Genomic DNA, 22925 nt, shown 5'->3' with positions numbered 1-22925 from the left:
ATTTTGAATAGACTGCATAATACAAATTTTCTGCTTCTTTCCTGGCATTCACATTCTATTTTGGTAACCATTAATATGTTTATATTGATGCATGCTCAGTTGTAAGTTCTCTCAGTTTGGTATCTGAAATAGGAGTGATTAAGTGATTTCTGTTATAAAAGTTGGCAATTTGAAATTGGAGTTCGTCTTATATTGCAGTTTAGCTATGAAGTGTGATTCTGACGAAAAACTAGATGGAGCTGTGGATTGGAGGGAAGCAATTCTGTGGGAAAGACCAGGCAGGTACTCTTGTGATCAAAGACTTCCCATCAAATTACATCAAGTAGAAAATGCAAATCGCAGGTCAAGTTTTCACAAAATCAGGGAGGAAAATCCTTACCAGCAGATCAAATAAAGTCCCTATTCGTCTTTCCAAACACCCATCAAACCATACCAGCCCAAACTCAAACATCTACGAGTTCATTCTGCTAGCCCCCGTTGCATGAGACAACAGGAACCAATCTACTTAAAGTCCCAGACACCGTGCTTGAGTTGCTCTTACAGAACTAACACTGCATTGCCGAGTTACATGGCAGACACTGCATCTGCTAAGGCTTGAATTAGATCACAAAGTGTGCCTAGAGAAGAAAGGCCTTCCACACCAGAGAGAGAAGAGATAGGAAATACTCCAAAAAGGCGCTTATTTTTCGGATCATCGGATGAGGTAGCTTCACCATCTTGCATAAATACTCCAAGGATGCAGAGAAATACCCCAAGGGTGCAGAGATAAATTCTTGTATATTTGATTGGTAGTTTGTTTTATCTAGTGTTTCATTGAAGTTTAAGTAGAACTTCATAGGCTGATGCAATTGTAAGTCTGGCTATATACTCGCTACTTCAGTTTAATTCTAGAGATGCAGGAGTTTTCTGACATTTTACAGCAAAATAACAAGAAACAGTTAACAATATTTTGAACTCTTTACAACTTAAAATATCTAATACTTCTGCACTTCCTGCAACAGAACACCAAGTACTACACAGTTGAAATTCATACACATTAAAATGCATCAAGAACAAATGTAATTAAAAGAGCATACAAAATTTCCAGCTGGTTAGCTACAAAAAAACATCCAGCCAATCCTGGATTCCAGTCCACTTGAAACCTTTAAACAACTCAAAAGGCGCTTCAACAGAAAAACAAACATACTAGTTCAACCAATGGAATGGCATATCAGAGTTTGCCTTGGAGTTGTGGCATGTAGTAGTAGTAGGACTATTATTGCTCACTGTTATCAGAAAAGGTAGCAAGAGTTTTATGCAGAACCCCGGAAGGCGATGAGATCGCAGTCGCCGGTGGAGTGACAAACTCCACCTCACTGACATCAGCAAATGCCATATTACCCGGCCGCAGAACTTCGGCCAATGGACCACCAAGTGTGGTGGAAGAACAAACCCATGAAACTATAAGGCTAAGGCCCATATGAATTTGGCACATTTCATCATCAATAACATTGGAATAGCCTCCATTTGATGAGGACAATGAAAGTTTACTACTTCCATTGTTCTTATTATTTCCTGCCATACCCATTGACCAAGCATCAAACAAAGGCCTTTCTAATAAACCCAATTCATCAGATTTAGTAGGGTTGGAAGTTGGAACCAGATTGAGAGTTCAAATTCAAGGGCTCCCCTTGAAATTGTTGATGGAAAATAGTGGAATTCATGTTTGTCTGCAATAATTGATTCCATTGTTGTTCATCATTCCAACCCAAATTCCTAAAAAAAAGAAACAAACATAATTTAGCATAATTAACACTTAAAAAGTTAAAACCAAATTAAATGTGAATAATTAGACAAAAAAAAAAAAAAAAAAAAAAAACTAACCTATCATGTTCAAGAAAACCCCACCTAGAATCCTCAAAAGGGTTAGCAGGAAAAACCAAGGAATGATCAAAGATAGAAGCTCTAGAACAAGACGGGGACATGAATAGAGCATGGTTTATAGAGAGGTTAATATGATGTAGCATAAGTTGCATAGCAAGGTTTATACCTCAGAAAAATTTCCAATTCTGCACATTTTGCGCTTCTGGTTTGTACTCCCCAATAAATCCATTCTTTCTGCCAACCAATCCCTGCATATTACTTCCTATCCACGTTAAGAACATGTTAATTCCAACTACAATTATCGGTAATGTAATCGCCGCCTCTGCCTCCACCTCTTCAACTCTTTATAATCGGTACAACAATTTGACGCCTCAACAATTACCTAGAGATTTCGCATCAATTCTTCACCAAGTTACTGCTACCTCCATAACTCCATTAACAGGAGCTGATGTTGGAAAGGTGAAATTACTCTGAAGTAAAAGGGGTGAACAACGGGGTCAATATTCTTATGAATGGGGTCAAACAATTTTAAACGTACATTAGATTGCAAAGAATAAACGCCTCTAGTTTTCAGTTAAGGTGACAATTTCATGTTGACGACTTTACCCTTACTATAATTGGCAAAATGACGCGTATAACCTCATATAAACGCAGCTCGTTTATATGCCATATTAACCAAGATTTTCTCAATTACAAAATCTGGGTTTCTTCAGGATTTTATGATTTCTTATCTAAATAAATAAAGAAATACTCTTACAATATAGATAACTCTTCCTCACTCCCAAATTAATCACAAATTCAAGCTCCAAAACCCTAATTTCAATGGACGAAGACAGCATTTTGGAGAGAGAAAGGTACCAAATTGAGCAAATTCGGGAGCTCGATGATGAAGAATTGCAGATTGAAGAAGTCGAAGGTTTACCCGAGGACTCCGATGATGATCATGCTATGTAATTTTTCGATTTTCAATCTGATTAATTTTTTCGCTGCTACTCAATTTGATTTCTTTATTTGATTTGTTTTGTTTTGATGTTTAAATTGGTGTTTTGCCCTTGATTTTGATCATTTCACCTTTGTTTAATTGCTGATTTTTGTCGCTTTTTGGGTTTATGTATGGTTTTTGTGCTCAATTAGTTTAGTTGTCGAATGTCTGGAAAACTAGCTAAACTTATAGGGTTTTATGAATTCCAGTTAGCTGAATAATCCACATTTTGATAGGACATGACAATGCTGAACAGGATATGTTTGTCGAGTTATTGCTGAAACCTGTTTGCGTAATAATGTCAAAACTCTTAAAAGATTAAAGAAATTAGTTACTAGTTAGTATGCAACTTAAGGAGAATGAAACTGGGTTTTTAGTTTTCAATGAGTGTGGACATGGAACTGATGAATGATGTAATATGATATATTGTGTTGAGTTGTATCGTGAAACTCGCCTAAAATATTCAAGTTAAGAGAAGATATGTTATAAAGGAGAGTAGTGAATTTAATAAGCGAGAGAAGTAGAGAGTGAGGATTTGGGGGATGAGGAGCTTAATTAGGGAGTGGGTCAAACTTAAGAGCAAACTGGTGGAATTGATGAAAAATAACGGTTAAGTTTGAGGGAATATTTTCTTTAGTGGGATGAGGATGTGACATTATTTTTAAGTTCCTCTTTAAGATAATTTATGGTAGAAAGCTGTGAAATGATATCAAATTTGTAAGTGAGGATGATAAGGTCGCTAAAGATAATCATGTTTTTTCTGATGTGATTCCCACTTTCAATAAGACCTTTTCTTATAGGGGATGTGTGATTCTCTTATGTTAAAAGGTTTGGAATGACACCCTATCTTTAAAAACAAATATACAATTGAATGAAGATGATCAGGATTGGATTTGGAAACACGTTGAGTTAAGAAGGTGGTGTTTTCTTTGGTAGCCACTAGCTATGAAATATTTGGTGACAATTACAAATTATCCTCTTTTATCGTTTTCCTGGAATATATGAGAAATAGATGGTTATTACGATTAGATATGCATTTTAGAGCCCATTTTTGTAAGGTAGGTCACTCTTGAGGTAAAGGAATCAGTCCGTTTAATTTCATTGCCGCACTATTAGGAAAGTTCCCCTTCAATACTATTCCTTTTGTATTGAAGCTCTATTCTCCCAATTTTTTAGTGTGGCAGAGGCCAGAGGATGCTAAGGGATGAGGTAGAATAGTGCCCATTTTATTTTAGATCTCAATAAAGTCTAAGCTAGTAAATTGGAAACATTTAAACAAGATTTCGAAGACATTGGGGGTTGGGCTCATGCTGTGTCTCACCAGCTTGTTGTTTCTCTATTTTGCAGTGGGAAACCTAGAAGTAGTTTGCTATGAAAGGGTGATCCTCTGTGTTTTACTGTTTTACCTTGGTTGTGGTTTGCTTGATACAATCATCTCCGTTTTGGAGGAGCATTGTAGCATCGTGGTAATAGATAGACTATGAGGAGCTCAAGGTTATTCATTTAGACAAGCTTTTACTTCTTAGGCAACTGTCATGAACAAATAATAAATATCTTTGAGCTTGTTTATGGTCTATGATTTGTTAAACACAATGGTCTACACCCAAGCTAGTGATCACACTATGTAATGGAGCCTATGCTGTAAAATGGCAGGTCACATATAAGGATAGGACTAGGATCATTGCTTGGTTTCAGAAGATCAAAGTGACTGATGCTGAAAGGTTAATGTCAAAGTGAAAGTGTTAGCAAGCAATCCAAGCATAGCTGCATCCCAACAAAAACCACCCTTTGACAAATTGGATGTTAGTTGAAGAAATATGATTGTTTCCTGCATCCTTGCTTGTTTTGTTCCATACTCTCTTGAGTAAGTAAACTACCTTTAGGTCTAGTAAATAGAGGCATCAGTCGATCTTGAACCACCCATGAGATAGGCATGCCTGTGCCTTAAGGCGAAAAAGAAAGATAAGTTTTTGATTTATCAGGAAAGTGATAGTTCTCTTGCCAATGGAGAGTTCCTCAGAGTTGGAGTCTCCAGTGTCTCTCAAGTGTTGAGATTTTTTACTCGACTAGTACGGAAGGGAAAGGATGATGCAAGTGACTGCACCTATAAATTTTCCCCATAATTAACTCAGATTCCTAAAGCTTCCGAATGTGTTTTAACCTATCTAATATACCTTATAAAGATCCAGACTAGATAATCAGCTAGCCTAGTATCAAGAAAAAAAAAAAGACTAGCACTTTGTAGGTCAACGTTCACATCACACTTTCATATTCGGTAGTTTCCCGTACCTATTTGGTTTTCTGATTTTGCATCTTCTTATTATGTACTTAGGGAACCCATTAGGTGCAAATATGTTTTGAAAATGCTCAAAATTTGATGTTTAAAAAGTGAAATCACCATTACTTACTGCCACCACTAGTGGGTGGGAGTATAGGCGGATCTAATGAGAGGTTTGGGTGACACTCTCCCCACCATTTTTAATAATTTGTTACTTATAAAAAAATAATAGAAAATAAAATGAGGCATTCATTAAATTGGGAATTAGTTAGTGCCCCACCAATTTAATGATCCTAGATCCCGAGATCCGCCTCATAATGATCCTAGATCTGCCTCATGTAAGATGACTAAGATCATCTAAAATGTTGGCCATTTGCAACCTTCTATGCTTTAAATATCCAACTCAACTCATGGGTTTATTTGACTCGTGAGCTGGCCTTAAGGACTCCAATTGATTCTGGCCTAAGTCAATTCCCAAATTGCTGTGAGAGGCACCCTAATCAAGCGTGTTCTCCAGATCTTTGGTTCAAGTGGCAAAATCCTAGATCTTTCAACTCAAAGAGAAATATGCTAAATTAAGAACCTTATAATTGAGCCTTTGTTTGGTTGGGATTTGCAAACTGAGTGGAGTGCTTTTTTGCTGTAAAATTTGGAGAGTTTCTCCTTCGGCCACCTTTTCTTTTATGCTGCAGTTTTGATGTGGCTTGATGGTTGTTTATATAGTCTTCCGAAAGCCCTGTTCTTTCTTATATCCTTCCCTTCCTTCTCTTTCTTTCCCTTGGGGCAGATGTGGTATGCTGGCCTTGCTTTGTGAGAGGGAGTTGAAGAATTATCAATCAGTTGCACTTACAAAGAGTGACCGTTGATATCTATCACTGGTTTGATGCAATTTATTTTCCCATACTTCTATGCAGACTGAAATCTTCATTCTTCTACACCTGAGTTTGCGTGAAAATAACAGTACTTGCAAATTCATATACTACCTCCGTTTCATATTTTTTGCAACTTTGGGTATTTTTTGTGAGATATAAATTATTACAAAGTTGCAAAAATTATGAAACGGAGGTAGTATTTTATTATTTGGCCTTGTATGTGTGTGTTGGTATGCTGGCCTTGCTGCGTGAGAGGGAATTGTTGATGGCTGAAAGTCAGAAATGATTACTATCATAGTTCATCCAGTATGAAAAATCAGAAAAATTCAATATGTTGTGTACTTGTGTAGCTTATAAAGCTACGAAGTATTACTTCTTTTATTTTTAATTCTTAGCCTCTAACTCCTTGTTTTGAATGTTCTTTCTCTTACTCTAGTGTTTATGCTCATGGCAGGTTGGGTGAATTTACATTTGACACTTGTCTGGCGTCATTGCATACCTATTTGGGCGGTAGGCATAATTAGCATTTATACTCTTATGTAAGTTCTTGTTTATGTGAAATAAAATTCTCTGATTGTGCATATTGTTGCAGAGGTGGAAGACACTCATCACAGGACAGCTTTTGTTGATACTGGCGCCATTTTGACTCTCCCTCTTTTTTATCTTGAAGGTTTTTGTATCAATTATTCTTTAATTATGTCCCAATATGGCAATATATCTCAATTGAAGTCTTGCTTTATCTTTCTAAATCTCTTTATTTTTTATATTTGATTTTTGATACAAGGTGAATTGATTTTTTCCCCCCTCTTAAACATATGTTGTCCAGGTGTAGTACTGTTCCCAGAGGCAACTCTTCCTTTAAGAATCATACAGCCGAATTTTATAGTAGCTGTAGAAAGAGCAATGGGTCAGATTGACTCCCCTTATACCATAGGTGTGGTACGTAAACTACTTGCCATGCATCTTTGTCAGGAATTTTGTCCTTAACTTAAGATTTTTTGAGCAATTTATGCTATATTGCTCAGGTTCGTGTTTTTAGAGACCTTGATTTTGGAAGGTTAAGGTTTTCAGCTGTTGGGACTACTGCAGAGGTATTATTTCTAATTTTGCAGAGCTGCTTATATCATGAATATTGTCATGAGTGAATAACTGAATAAGATATTAGTCTTAATTTTACATATGAAACTGACTACAATTATGCTCACTGATTTTTTAACGAATGTACAGATTTACGCTTTTAGCACTTCATTTATTAGTTTAAGCTTCTTCTTCATTGCGAAATAAATGCGTTACTACTTATTCAAAGGTTTCAAACTAGTGCCCCCCCTTCCTTTATTCTTGGCTTTACTAACCCATGTGTTTTCACATAACAAACTTTGTGAAAATGCTTCTTCTTGTTTTTCTCCTAAATAATGGGACACTTTTGGGTTTCGGATCATTTTAAAGATATATACTTAAAAATACTATCTTTTGCCATTTAAATTTTTTGCATCTTCACTATTCCATGGTTGTCTTTTTATTGAAGTTCTTATACAAGTATAAATGTAATATTAAGGGTAATATGGGAAATTGAGAATGTTCAAAATTTAATTCACACAATCTTGAAGCGGCCTTTAATATTGAAATGAACTAAATTGAAATTGTGGCCTTTATTATCCTTGTTCTATAAAGGATTTTTTCCCTTCTACCCTCTTTTACCCCACTTGTTTGACTCATTAAATCCATACTCTCTTGCAATCACATATTCTCCTTGTTTCCTTGGCAAGTGTTGCTACAGGAAGTGGGAAAATTATATGGAGCGGAGGGAGTAGGAGTAGTTGGCTAGTTAAATCCTCTAAGATAACTAAAATTGTGTGCTGGTGTCTGATCAGTGATGAGAAAACTTATAATAATATGGATGTGGATTGTTTCATATTTAATTTGGGAAATTTCATATTGAAGCATTTTAGTGTTAAAGATAACTAAATTTGTGTTGGAATTAAACACTTTTCCTGTTTCTATGATGGTGGAAATTAGTATGTTATATATTGACATTCACTTCAAGTTAGCCAAGGAGAAAGTTGTCATATGGTTCATAATATTTCAACAATAATCAGAACAAAAAGTTTGTGAGCCTGAACCTGAATGCAGTTTTTTGCTGTTAAACTTTTCCCAAATCGTGATAAACTTGAGCTGATCTGTATGTGGGTAATAGTTTCTTTATCTATTTAGCTCAAGTTCTTACAACTAGTATCCATTTCTTATTTTACTCTGTCAAAAGATATATGTCTGAGTAGACTGTTATTTTTTGAGTTTATTCTCACTTGCAAAATATACCTACATGCTATAACCCTTGTGGCTCCATTACACTCCTATGAGAGGTTTTGGCCAGACATGTGATATGGCTAGATATGTGACAGTGGTCATCAGTTGGAGAGGCTATGCTCAGTATAAAAATATAATAGGTTACATCTAGTACCCTATGTGTAGCCTACATTGATCATAATTACTTAATTCTAAATCTTGTTACCACTGATTCAGATTCGACAATATCGTCGTTTGGAGGATGGATCCGTCAACGTAGTTACTCGTGGAAAGCAGCGTTTCCATGTTAGACGCCATTGGATCGATACTGATGGAGCTGTAAGAACAAATCTAACGTTGTATTACCATAATGCCACTACTGTCATGCTATTTAACTCGCTTTGAGAGGTTAATTTGACAAATAAATTTGTTTCTTTAGCCTTGTGGAGAGATTGAGGTCATTGAAGAAGACTTGCCTTTGAGGACCCCACGTGATGCATTTGGAACCTTACCGCCATTGAGGAACCTTAGTAGCCGGAGCTTTTCTGATGCTACAAAATCTCATAATCAGGCTAAGAGACATAGAGATGCAGTTGAAAGCAATTGCTCTGATGCAGAGTCGGAGGAAAGTTTTCTGAATGAGCTTTCAATTTCAGAGATGAGATTGCATCAAAATGCTGTTGAGTCCTGCTGTGCATATGATATGATTGATGAGTCAACAAGCAGTGATGATGATAAATATGTTTGTGAATCAGAGCTTCACTCTGGACAATCTAAATCAAGTGATGGTTCATCACAATCAAAGTGTCGAAGGAGAATAGATGCTACCTCAGGAGTTTCAAACAAAGGTGTAGTTAACCAATTACCTCAGAAAGGAGATGCATGGGGGAAGAGAGGAATTTCTGCCAATTTGAATCAGTTCCGTGCAGTTCCCAGGGCATTTTTGCCATACTGGGTTTACCAGATGTACGACTCTTTCACTCTTGCTCAAAAGGCAGCAGGTACTCTCTCTCTCTCTCTCTCTCTCTCTCTCTCTCTCTCTCTCTCTCTCTCCTTTAGTCAAAAACCTGATGCCTGTAAAGGCTGTAATCTGCAAAAAGTTCCTGTACATTACTGTCTTTGTCCATATATTTGGTGGCACTCCCTCTCCTTCAATTAAAAATCTCAAAATCCTGATGTCTGTAATCTGCAAAAAGTTTCTGCACATTTCTGTCCTAGATCATATATTTGGTGAATGAATAGCCTTGGCTGTGCGTTGATATTGTTTCATCGTGAAAGATGGTTATGTAATGCATTTAACTGTAGTTCTTCAGCGTATCTCTTGTTGACACTGTGAGGGCTGTCATGCTCTGTAGGTATAACAACTGTAGTTCTTCAGCGTATCTCTTGTTGACACTGTGAGGGCTGTCATGCTCTGTAGGTATAGCAAAGTATATAGGAAATTTTGTTTTTCTAGCTGTTGTAATTTGTGAATGCTTTTTTACAACTGCAAGTCTTATTATAAGATTGTGGGTGATGAATTTTGTGTATTGAGCTTCAATTTCTATAACTATAAGGTGGTATTGGAATGTGTGAAAATTTTGGGAGAACTAGTACCCATTATAAATAAAGCTTATAAAAAAAAAAAAAGTAGCAAGGGAATGAATTTCCATTCCCAATTTTATTTTCCCGAAGGTCTGATCCTTGTGCTGGCATTCTCAATATGATTACCCAATATCAAATGGTTCCTCACTCCTGTGAAATATTTTCTATGATACTGTGGCAGACTTTTAGGCTGAGTCAACTACCAGTTTCCATTCCCACTAAAATAAAAGGTTCATAAATGCATACTTGTGTAATAGTGCTAGCTTCTATGACTTAACACTGCTCTTATGGAAGTATAATGAGGGCAATTCATTCTGAAATTTTAGTTTCGACTTTTGAGACTTTGCGTTTTGATGTGAAGGTGAGGAAATCTAGTAGGCTATGTTGAAGGTGCATTGCAGTTTCTTACAAGGGTGCTTCCGTTTGTTTTGCAGATATGTGGAAGCAGGTTGTTGGAGCGCCTAGTATGGATGGGTTTGTTAGAAAGCCTGATATCTTGTCATTTTACATTGCTAGTAAAATTCCTATATCCGAGTCTACAAGACAGGAGCTGCTAGAAATTAATGGAGTCTCCTATAGATTACGTCGAGAAATCGAACTTCTTGAAGGTTTTGATCGTGTGAGGTGTAAAAACTGTCAGGTATTATCGAATTACTAAAATTTCCAGCCTTTTTTTTTTTTCTTTTTTTCTGTCAACCTTTTTCGTCTTTTAGTTGGAGGAAAAAGGAAGGACTGAGGGTAGGGAGCTGTGTCCTTAGGCCTTAGCTAATAGTTTGTAATGAGACTGGCACTGGGTACCTAAAGTTCTTGATTCAGATGATAGGAACCTCCACCATCATTATCGTTTTTACCCATTACTACAGCAACTAAAATGCAGCGATACCATGCACTTTGCTTTTGATGTTTCTTACTTATTGTGCTAAAAGATGTATTTGTCATGATGAGTAAATTGCGTAATATCTTGACTAATATGATTCTGCCTCTTCTTGCCTTGTTACAGACTGTAATTGCCAGGCGAAGTGATATGCTGGTGATGTCTAACGAAGGCCCTCTTGGTGCATATGTTAACCCGAATGGCTTTGTGCATGAGATAATGACTCTTTACAAAGCCAATGGTTTGGCACTGATTGGCCGACCAAGAGAAGAATACAGCTGGTTTCCAGGGTATGCTATTCATTTTTAGTACTTCTGCCAAATTATATGTTTTGGTTTGTATGCTATTATGCTTGAGTGGTACCATAGGAGTGAAGTGGAAGTAATTTCCTTTAGCAATAATTAATATATAAGCTCTTTGTTCATGTATGTTTTGCAGATATAGATGGACCATTGCCAACTGTGCTACCTGTGAGAGTCACATGGGTTGGCTCTTTACTGCCACAAACAAGAAGTTGAAGCCAAAAACTTTCTGGGGAGTTCGGAGTTCTCAGGTTGCAGATGACATGCGATAAGAGTATAATTGCTTCTTGAATCTGTTATATGTACTTGTATTTGTATTTGCTCCCATGTCATAGTCTTGTTTGGGAGAATAGGTGTCTATTCGAACAAGTGAGACTAAGCTATCGATAGATTTTCCTGCGAAGGACAGGCGTCTAGAAGTACATATGAGATTGTATAGACTATAGTCTATAGAGTAGCTCTTTCTTGTAGCTTTGTTTGCTGTGTATGTTGCTTGTAAGAACTCAAACGATATATCATGTGGGCAAGTTGGTTTCATTTATGCTGAATGAACTACAGCAAAGAAACCTTAGAGGACGGTGTGATGGCTTTAGAAGAAGCTGTCCTAGAATCAGAGATTATTAGGGATTGCTGAAGTGTTTTTTTTCGCCTGTATGATGGTCATAAAGATGAGTAATACCAGATCGTTATATAGCTTTCGTATAACCAGAAATATTTTACTGGGGAATTGAATAAAATTCAATACAAAAATTCTGTTTGCAGATTAAGAGTACTTGAATAGTTGCAATCTTTCTGTAAGTTTGTCTTCGCTTTCTTTCAATCATTTATGGCTTTAAATATTTAAGTTGCTATTTCGAAAAGATATGCTGAGACACATTGTATGATCTTGAAAGCTCGAAGGAAGTACTTGTATAACTTTAGTCGACTCTTTTTTGTGCGAATAATGGGATGCAAGTAATTGGCAATGTGGCTAATCAACTCCTCGGCTTTCGATCGTACTGTAATTGTTTAACAGGCTGCTGCAACGTGCTAGAGAAATCAAGGACAGTAATAGCGGCAAACAAGCATCGTCCTTGGCTCCTTGCTGGTAGCACGGTGCGATCCACGGGCGGCTCGAGGGATTTGAGTTCCTCGTGCCTTTCGTATTCAATATCATTTTATGTCCTCGTTTTCCTTCACAAGATTAGTTTATTACTCGTAATGTATTTTTTGGTGTAATAAAAAAATACTCCATCATTCAGATTCTTTTTTTTTTTTTTTTTTATTTTACTTTTGGAAATTTTGCTTCAAAATTACCCTTAATTATGATGCCTAGACTCTAGCCCATCATGTTGCTAGATGGGATACTAGAGATTGTAATGAATTTGTTTCCCTCGCTCTTTTTCCCCAAAGCTTGATTACTTTGGCGGAAATTGACATCCTTTAATGATATTCGCAGCTTGGTTTCAAAAAAAAAAAAAAAATGATGCCTAGACTCATAAAGTCACGGTTGGTGCTTTTTAATTTTGTTGATAAACATCGATTCATTAAATTTCCTTTAATGTCGATTAGTACTCCCTACTCCATATTTAATTAACTCTATTAATTGTCTAAAATGTTGATAAACATCTATTCATGAAATTTCCTTTAATGTCGATTAGTACTCCATACTCCGTATTTAATTAACTCTATTAATTGTCTAAAATGTTGATCAACCCCTAAGGTTTTAACTTTTAACCCCAAACTCACCCGTTAACAACACCTTGTATTAATTTACACTAATCAATGAATTAGGGAGTTTTTTTTTCTGGAAATCGTTAGGAAGTATTTGCAAGAAAATGGAATGGCATCTTAATTAGGATTTTTTTTTTAGGCGAGTAAATGTATTAGTCATGTATTCTATCCAAATGCAAGGTTGTTATATTCCCACATCTTTTAAAATTATTGACATGGTCAGATTGGATATACAAAAGTATAGTCACAAATATATTTTGAAACTCAGATAAACTCATTTCATAAAAATTATACGACATCAATCTAACAAATGCATATCTAAGTGGATCAAATGAATTGGTAAATCTAGATTTTTTTTTTTTTTTTTGACAAGTAGATTATTTAATTAACTAGTAAAGTCCAATTCAAGTATGCAACATACAAAATTAATTTAAGTAACATTAGTGCTATGATTCTAACATTTATATTGTAATTGTGTCAAAAAAAAAAAATTTATATTGTAATTTGATTCTTTTCTCATTTAAGTAATATTTATACAAATATAGCATCTAAATTTAGGCATATTGTATGAACATATTTGAATTTCACAATCTCTAAACTTCTAGTATGAGCATCAACTTCTAGTATGAGCACACCATTTTATAATTAAAAGTGCAGTCTAGTCATGGTTCACCAACAACATACGCGTATTTCTCACAAACACTTTTCTCTCTCTTTTGACTTTCCAATAAAAGAAAGTTGACTTTACTCAGTAAACACCTTCCTCTTGCATCACCCAAATCAAATTCCTCTACTAATTACCCAAAAATACTGTAATAATGATGTCACTCAATAGAAACAGACCACATTTTTTGGTAATTCTCATTTACTTTTACAATTATTTAATCAAATTTTTTAAGCCACGTTTTAGCTTTATCAAATCTTAGTCCTAAGACAAATCAAACCTTTTTTTTTTTTTTTTTTTTTTTTTTTTGTAAAATAAAAAATTCTGATTCTACCCTTGTTCACATTTCTAAATTTGTTTATAAAAATAACCCACGTTTTCTGCAACAAAAGGAACAATTTGTATCTTTCTGGGTTTCATTGATTTTCTGGGTTTGTTAGTTTTTGTGCCATTTTTTGTTGTTGTTGCAGAGATTATTGGTCAATTTGAAGGTCAAAGGAGAGAGAGAGAAAAGGTTTATTAGAGGAATTATGAGTACTGGTAATGCACTGGATGAGATGACTCAAGGATCTAACGGTGTTGGTCGGGGTGTTAAGGATGTGTATGGTGAGGATTCTGCCACCGAGGCTCAACATATCACTCCTTGGACAGTCTCTGTTGCTAGGTGATTGTTACATTTATTATCCTTTCTTCTTTATATTTTGTTATGTAGACGGGTTTTGATCTCGGGTCTTGTATTGTCCTTATTTTTGTTTCTAGTAATTTTGTCATGGTAGCATTCTGATCTTTTACGTGTTGGTTTAAATGCGTCATTATACGTTGTAGAATGGTTAAATTCTAAGTAACTACTGTAAAAAAAAAAATTATGAAATTGGTGTTTTGCTTTGTTATGTTCATATTATGTCTGATTGTGAGATCAAAAAAGGAAATTATGGATTAGTCATAATATATTATGAAGAATTTTCTTGATTATAAAGGAATGGAGGTTGAGAAATTATTTCCTGAATTTAAAGATTTATGGATTAACTAGTTCTTGGAGGTTCTTTAAGTCAAGACTTCTGCATTACTGCATTTTACCTGTATTAGATAAAAAAATGTACTGTAACATAAATTTTCCTAAGGCATGTGTTGGAACTCTTTGGATGTTTTCGATTGCGAAAAAAACGAAAAGATTTATCATGATCATGTATATTAATCAAGTACTGTTATTGCAGTGGATATACGTTGCTGAGGGATCCCCATCACAACAAAGGGCTTGCTTTTACAGAGAAAGAAAGAGATGCTCACTACTTGCGTGGTTTATTACCACCTGCATGTCTGTCTCAGGAGCTTCAGGTTAAATTACTAAACCTTGTTTGGATGTCAAATTCGTTTAAGCTTTTTTTCGCTTTAGAGTAGTTCTTAATCGCGCTTTTTTGAACATCAGGCGAAGAAGTTTTTGGCAACCCTCAGACAGTATGAAGCTCCCTTGCAGAAATACATTGCTATGATGGATCTTCAGGTATATCTATGTTTGACATTTACAAAATTTGTTACTGTTTGGCGCTTTTTTGTCAGTTCAGGTTATTTTTACATGTACTGATTCTACTTAAGATTAGTATAAGCCAATAATCTGATGTGAATTTGAGAATTATATGTGTACTTTCTGGAGCTGGGGAGCTACAATTGTAATGATCATGGCTTACAGGACAGTATATGTTGTACAATTTGGAGTTTTGAACTAATGACAGACCTCACAGCCACTGATTTCATAAGTGATTAAATTTGATGAAAATCATATAATATACTATAATAATTTCAAAAGTTATATTGGATAGGCATCAGTTGGCAAAATGCTATAGTGAGATGTACGTGTTGCATGATACTGATCTGCCGATGCTGTATTTTTTACAGGAAAGGAATGAGAAACTGTTTTATAAGCTTCTTATTGACCATGTTGAAGAATTTGCTACCACTTGTGTACACTCCAACTGTTGGCGAGGCTTGCCAAAAGTATGGAAGTATCTTTAGACGCCCTCAAGGTCTTTTCATCAGTTTGAAGGATAAGTATGTTTTCTGGAACATTCTCATCGATTTCCCTTATTGGCTTTTTGGATAGAAAATGAATGCTCGGGTTTGTATCCATGTTTTCAGAAGTTGGAATTTCATGTCTTTTTGTGTTTCAGGGGAAAAATTCTTGAGATTTTGAAGAACTGGCCTGAAAAGAATATTCAAGTTATCGTGGTTACTGATGGTGAGCGTATCCTTGGACTAGGAGACCTTGGTTGCCAGGTATGGAGCATGTTTAGTCTGCTTCCTTTTTAAGTCTCTGACATTCCTGTTTAACTTCCCTCCACTCTACCTTGATTTCTCCGTTAGACTCATGATTGATAAGACAAACTTTCTTTGTTTAGGGAATGGGCATAAATCAATCAATCAATCAATCAATCAATCAAAGCCTTAATCCCAAAAGTGGGGTCGGCTAACATGAACCAAATTTGATTATTCCGTGTAGTCATCAACATAAATCTTTCTCCTCCATCCCTTACGATCCAAAACTTCATCCTCACGTAAATCCAAGCACTTCATATCCTTCCTCACTCCTTCCAACCAAGTCATCTTTGGTCTCCCTCTTCCTCGTTTAATCCCTCCATGGTCCCACTCTTCCACTCTTCGCACCGGTGCACCCTCGGGTCTCCGTCTTACATGTCCAAACCAACGCAGACGATTTTCCCTTAATTTATCTACAATGCCCGCCACACCTACTTTCTTGCGAATAACCTCATTTCTGATTCTATCTCTTAAAGTGTTTCCACACATCCACCTTAACATGCGCATTTCCGTAACCTCCATCTTTTTAATATGCTCTTTCTTAGAAGCCCAACATTCTGTACCATAGAGCAACACTGGTCTTATGGCAGTCCTGTAGAATTTTCCCTTCAACTTTAAGGGAATGCTGCGGTCGCATAGCACTCCCGTGGCCGCTCTCCATTTAAGCCACCCTGACTTAATCCTGTGGGTCACGTCTTGATCAATGTCACCATTCTTCTGGATGATCGACCCTAGGTACTTAAAACATTCACTCATGGTCAAATCCTTTCCATCCAAACTCACCACTTCATTGCTTGTCCCCCTCTGAGTGCCAAAACGACATACCAAATATTCAGTCTTACTCCGACTTAGCTTAAACCCTCTAGATTCCAACCTTTGCCTCCATTGCTCCAACTTGACATTAACCCCATCCTTAGTCTCATCCACCAAAACGATATCATCTGCGAACAGCATACACCATGGAACCTCATCTTGAATTGGTCTAGTTAATTCGTCTAGAACCGTTGCAAAAAGAAAAGGGCTTAATGCAGACCCTTGATGCAATCCGATTGTAATAGGGAAATCTTTTGTCAACCCTCCGCATGTCCTCACATTTGTTGACACATCCCGATACATATCCTTAACTAGGTCTACATACCTTCGTGGGATACCTTTCTTCAACATTGCCCACCAAAGTATCTCTCTTGGCACCTTGTCATATGCCTTCTCTAAATCAATAAAGACCATATGAAGATCTTTCTTCTTTACCCTATAAAACTCCATCATTTGTCTTATCAAATGGATTGCCTCCATAGTAGATCTCCCAGGCATAAAACCAAATTGGTTATCTGAAATGCTTGTGCATGCCCTCAACCTTTGTTCAATCACCCTTTCCCACAACTTCATAGTATGGCTCATAAGCTTAATTCCTCGATAGTTAGAACAATCTTGAGCGTCTCCTTTGTTTTTATAAACCGGGACCAAGGTGCTCTTCCTCCAATCTTGTGGGATCCTTGTAGCCATCCATATCTTGTTGAAAAGGTTTGTTAACCAATCAATACCAATCTTACCCAAACACCTCCACACCTCTATCGGTACCCCATCAGGGCCAACCGCCTTCTTAGGTTTCATCTTCCTCAGTGCAATCTCCACCTCTACTCTCCTAATCCTTCGCACATACTCCATGTTGATTTCTTCATCACTCATAGAGGTATCTCCTATCACAACTCCATTACTTCCATTAAATAATTCATCGAAGTACCCCTTCCACCTGTCCTTGATGCCCTCCTCTTGCACTAGGACCATTTGGTTCTTATCTTTGACACACTTCACCATGCCAATATCCTTCCTTGCCTCTTGTCTTCTCTTTGCCATCTTATAAATGATCCTTTCTCCCTCCTTGGAATCAAGCTTTTCATAAACCTCCTGATATGCCTTTTCTTTTGCTTGGCGAACAGCTGCCTTTGCCTTACTCTTAGCCTCCTTATACGCTGCAAAGGTTTCATCACTCCTACATTTTCCTAATGCTTGATAGCATTCCCTTTTTTGCTTAATTACTGCTTTCACCTCTTCATTCCACCACGAAGTATCTCTCTGTACCGAAGTTCTTCCCCTTACTTCCCCTAAGACCTCTTTGGCCACTCTTAGGAAACAGTTCTTCATTCGTAACCAGGTCATGTCCGGATCCACCTCTCCATCCCAATCCGCTTCTTCAATTACCTTTTCTGTAAAAACCTTAGCTTTTGCATCCCTTAGGGTCCACCATCTTATCCTTGGTTCTTCTTGTCTAACTTTTTTCTTCGCCTTCTCTTTCAGACGAATAGTCATTACCAATAGCCGGTGTTGGGTGACCACACTCTCCCCTGGGATAACCTTACAGTTTATGCAACTTTGTCTATCTATGCTCCTTGTGAGCAGGAAGTCTATTTGAGTTGCATTTGCTCCATTCCGAAAAGTTATCAAGTGTGAATCCCTCTTCTTAAACCAAGTATTAGCCAAAATTAAATCATATGATTGGGCAAAATCCATAATAGCTTCACCACCGGCGTCCCTCTGCCCATACCCAAAGCCTCCATGGACACTCTCATAGCCATCTCGGCTCGCCCCAACGTGCCCATTTAGATCCCCTCCAATATATAACTTCTCTGAGTGGTGGACACCCTGCACCACCTCGTCTAGGTCCTCCCAAAATTGTCGTTTCTCTTCAGCATCTAAACCCACTTGGGGAGCATAAGCACTGATAACATTCACAATCTCCTTGCCACATAGCAACTTCAGCCTTATCAACCTATCGTTCTTCCGATAGACCTCGATCACCTCTTTTGCCAACCTCTCATCGAGAACCACACCAACTCCGTTCCTAGCTCCACCATTCCTTGTTCTGTGGCTCGTTTCTTGCCCAACATACCATACCTTATACCCCAAAACCAAGCCTCGAGCTCCTTCTCCTGTCCATCTTGTCTCTTGGAGGCACATGATGTTCACGCGTCGTCTTTTCATTACTTCTACCAATTCTGCTGATTTTCCCGTAAGAGACCCCACATTCCAAGAACCAATCCGCAAACTAAATTCTTTTCTCCCACGCTCCCTCCTGATCCCAACTCCAAGTCCTTGATTATTTGACACCACAATTGGGCAATATGGCGCGTCGCTTCTGGGCGACGACCTAGCAACCCTTACATACTTATCACTGCACCCGGGTCTGGGAAGTGCAGCGCGTCGCTCAGTAGGGAACGCCCCAATGGCCCGCCCTTGCTCATTTGACACCACACTCGGGCAATGTGGCGCGTCGCTTCTGGGCGACGACCTAGCAACCCTTGCATACTTATCACTACACCCGGGTCTAGGAAGTGCAGCGCGTCGCTGAGTAGGGAACGCCCCCACGAAAATATCTGTTTGGCTCATGTCATGGGATGTGACGAAGTTTTATACTGGCTGTCACTGGCCTACCGTAACCCTCCTCCTTTATCCAGGCTTGGGACTGGCAGCGGGAAACCCACTGGCGGAGTTGGTGGAGTTCGCAGCACTTGGTGGAGTTCGCCCTTCAGCAGCACTTGTTGGAATGGGCATACCTGTTGGAAAACTTTCCTTGTACACAGCACTTGGTGGAGTTCGCCCTTCAGCAGTAAGCAATTGATTTTGATTAAGTTCTAGTATTGTAATCATTTTTATGGTTTCTGAATGTGAAGCATGTTATCTGCATTGACTATTAGTTTATCTGGATACTAAAGGCATGCTATAAGTCCCCTACTCGCAGATCTAACTGTATGATTTATTATGTTCTTCCTTTGCAGTGCTTGCCTATAACCCTTGATGTTGGCACAAATAATGAGAAGCTATTGAACGACGAATTTTACATTGGTCTGAAGCAAAATAGGGCTACAGGGAAGGAATACGCTGAGTTTGTTCAGGAATTTATGTCTGCAGTTAAGCAGAACTATGGCGAGAAAATCCTCGTACAGGTCAGTCACAAATTGTGAGCCTCTAATTACAATAAACATGTTTTCCCAATAAACTAAATTTCTGTTGTGATTATGACATTCATACAGTTTGAAGATTTTGCCAACCATAATGCATTTGAACTGCTGGAGAAATACCGCAAAACTCACCTTGTCTTCAACGACGACATACAGGTGATGAAAGTTCTTGTGCCTTAAGATCGTGTGATTTCTTTTAGAAGTTTCAACTAATGTAAAAACCCTTGTTTTGAGTGCAGGGTACTGCCTCTGTGGTTCTCGCTGGGCTCATTGCCTCTTTGAAACCACTGGGAGGAAACTTGGCTGACCATACATTCTTATTTTTGGGCGCTGGAGAAGTGAGCAATTTAACAAGCTTATTTTGAGAAATATATTGTACAAGTATATGCAATATTATTTATAAGTTGCCCAAACTGCTAAAGTTGCTTCCTGGAAAAAGAAACATTGAAACAATATCAATATATCATCCTTTATTCTTTCACTTCTTCAAATAACTTCAGATGATGCTGGTTGTGCTACTGCAGCTCTCTTGCCTTTTGCACCTTCTCCCCACCCCTTGTCTCAACTGGATACACGTTCATCCCTTCTAATTTAGATAGTTCCTTTACTTATTTTGTCTGCTCTGTTATCTGACACTTGAAACTTTTGTTATCTGAAGGCTGGAACAGGTATTGCTGAGCTTATAGCTCGTGAGATGTCAAACAAGGTATTAAACTGGTCTTAATATTCATTGTTTTTTTCTGGAAATTCATTACAACCATGCTCTCATCTATACTCCCTTTTTTTTTTAACCCACCTTACTATTTTTCTCCGCGGTTTTTGCACAGACAAATGCTCCTGTTGAGGAAATGAGAAAGAAAATATGGCTTGTAGACTCCAAGGTATATCCACTCATTCTGATTCTTATTAAAACTTCAGATAAAGGCCATTACTTTATCATTCTTGACTGTTAATATCTTTGACTTACAGTATTTATTTACTATTTGGATGGCAGGGACTTGTTGTTAGCTCTAGGAAGGAGTCGCTTCAGTCTTTCAAACTCCCTTGGGCACATGAGGCTAAACCTGTTACAACTCTTTTAGAAGCAGTACAGGTGAATGAGAATGGGCTACTAAAAAGGCATTTCATCAATAAGAGATTTTCTTGTGACTAAAGTTTTATACTTACTTCTGTGTCCTTTATTTCTCAGGTAATCAAACCCACTGTGTTGATAGGTACTTCTGGAAAGGGAAAGACATTCACTAAGGAGGTGGTTGAAGCCATGTCATCTATCAATTCGGTACCATTCTATAATTATTTATGTTCCTGCTTCTTGTTTAGATGTTTTGGGTTTGGGGCCATATTTGTGCGATGTTTCACTTAGTTTGGCTTTGGGTCAGATCATTTTCGGGTTTCTTATGACATTAATTTTTGAGTCGGGTCAGGTTGAGACTGGGTAAATTTTAGTTGGATCAAATTTGGGTCATGTAATTTCAAGTAATCTGGGATGGTGTAGTTTTGCTAGATCTAGTTGTAAGCTTAACATGGTGTGTTCATGTGGTTGTCTGTGCAGAAACCTCTCATCCTTGCTCTATCAAATCCTACATCACAGTCAGAATGTACTGCTGAGGAAGCCTACACATGGAGCAAGGTAAGTTACTGTTTTTGGATGCCTTTTCAATTCTTAGTTCTCGCCTTTAATTCTTTCTTTTCTACAAGAAGAAACTGATATAAACATGGCTTTATTCTTTGAAATGATTTAGGGCAAAGCAATATTTGCCAGTGGAAGCCCATTTGATCCAGTCGAATATGAAGGACATACTTTTGTTCCTGGCCAGGTCTAACCTGCATCCACTGCCTTTTTTTTAGGGACCCTCTCTATCTAGATTGAAAGTTAACCTTTAATTGTCATGTTGCAGGCAAATAATGCTTACATATTCCCTGGTTTTGGTTTGGGTCTGATAATGTGCGGTGCAATTCGTGTTCATGATGACATGCTTTTGGCTGCCTGTAAGTGCCCCACTGACACTGTAAAAGTTTAACTACAAATTTTTATTTCTTAATATGTGATTGAGACAGTCATATAGCCTCTGCAATTCTTCTTACAACTATTCTTCTAGAGCTGATCATGGACTGTTCCATGGTCCAAAAAATTAGGCCGGGCTGCATTTTGGCCAGGAAAGTACTGCTGAAAATTGATAAAATCGGGTAGGTTGGGCTGAAGTAGGTAACATACTCCCCAAGAAAAGTCCAATCAATTGGGCCAGCAGACATTTCCAGGAAGGAAAATTCTGTGAACACTGACTGAGTCGGACAGGGCCAGTTTTGATCAGCTCATCTTCTTCCTATTTTGGAAGATATTTTCACTGGGCCTTTCAGAAATGTTTGTAAATAGCATATTGAAACCATTTTATCCTATGATTTTTGTTATCTTTCTCGTCTTCTTGACGAAGCATAAGTAAAAGTAACTCTTTATCAATCTGTATACAGCTGAGGCATTGGCTGCACAAGTTACAAAAGAGCACTTAGCGAAGGGACTTATCTATCCGCCATACAAAGACATTAGAAATATATCTGCTAATATTGCTGCCAAAGTAGCAGAGAAGGCTTATGAACTCGGTGAGCCATTACTTTTACTGTCTGATGTATGAAGAAATACTTGGATCTTCTTGCAGTCCGCTGACGATCCATCTGTTATTTTGTGTAGGTTTGGCTAGTCGGCTTCCACAGCCAGAAAACCTGGTAAAATACGCTGAGAGCTGCATGTACAGTCCTAATTACAGAAATTACCGTTGAAGAATGAGGAATATGAAATTCCCTGCAGTTTTGGATCTTCCGTGACTTGGGCTTCTTAGTCTTGTTATCCTTTTGTAATCTTTACATTCTACTTCGGCTTATTTTCTGCATACATTCCTTTCTTGAATGTCTGCAGATCAATATATAGTGCTATGCAGTGTTATACGAGTATTGTATCTACTGGATCTGCTATTAGTTTCTACAAAATCTAGCCAGTATATTGAATTTGGAATTATCAATGAAATAATTTTGCTCAAAACTGTTTCCTGCAGCTGATTTTTTGCTTCTATCAAACCTCTTCGAATGCAAATCCTGAGAATCTGTTGGGTGTAAAAAGAATAAAATGGGGCAAGGGTGTATAATCATGCTCGTAAATTATACATTTATACATAGAGACGGAATTAACTCTTGTTATATAAGGTGTATATCAGCCACATAAAGCACACATAACAGCTAATATCCATATGTA

General features: G+C 37.5%; 1 protein-coding gene and 1 pseudogene across 2 annotated transcripts; both read left to right on the top strand.

Annotated features, from left to right (window-relative positions):
* The first annotated feature begins 2578 nt into the window (after window positions 1–2578).
* Window positions 2579–11799, top strand: LOC145592999 (uncharacterized). Its single transcript, XM_081649513.1, has 10 exons — window positions 2579–2813; window positions 6450–6505; window positions 6588–6665; window positions 6822–6934; window positions 7021–7086; window positions 8516–8617; window positions 8718–9279; window positions 10297–10502; window positions 10863–11026; window positions 11175–11799. Exons 1-10 carry the CDS (start codon window positions 2686–2688, stop codon window positions 11308–11310), a joined length of 1611 nt encoding a protein of 536 aa, XP_081505639.1. The 5' UTR covers window positions 2579–2685; the 3' UTR covers window positions 11311–11799.
* A 1538-nt stretch (window positions 11800–13337) lies between these two features.
* On the top strand, window positions 13338–22698 carry LOC145591406 (NADP-dependent malic enzyme-like; annotated as a pseudogene). The gene is made up of 19 exons (XR_014102306.1): window positions 13338–13605; window positions 13886–14079; window positions 14630–14750; window positions 14842–14916; window positions 15309–15461; window positions 15581–15702; window positions 19256–19329; window positions 19499–19666; window positions 19754–19837; window positions 19921–20019; window positions 20340–20387; window positions 20509–20562; window positions 20676–20774; window positions 20871–20960; window positions 21234–21311; window positions 21424–21498; window positions 21580–21670; window positions 22151–22279; window positions 22368–22698. The product of XR_014102306.1 is annotated as an NADP-dependent malic enzyme-like (transcript).
* Window positions 22699–22925: the final 227 nt, after the last annotated feature.

This window comes from Chenopodium album, chromosome 18, assembly GCF_948465745.1.
Source record: "Chenopodium album chromosome 18, dcCheAlbu1.1, whole genome shotgun sequence".
Classification (NCBI taxonomy): Eukaryota; Viridiplantae; Streptophyta; class Magnoliopsida; order Caryophyllales; family Amaranthaceae; genus Chenopodium; species Chenopodium album.
The sequence above is the reverse complement of the archived record's forward strand: the minus strand, read 5'-3'. Positions and strand labels throughout refer to the sequence as shown.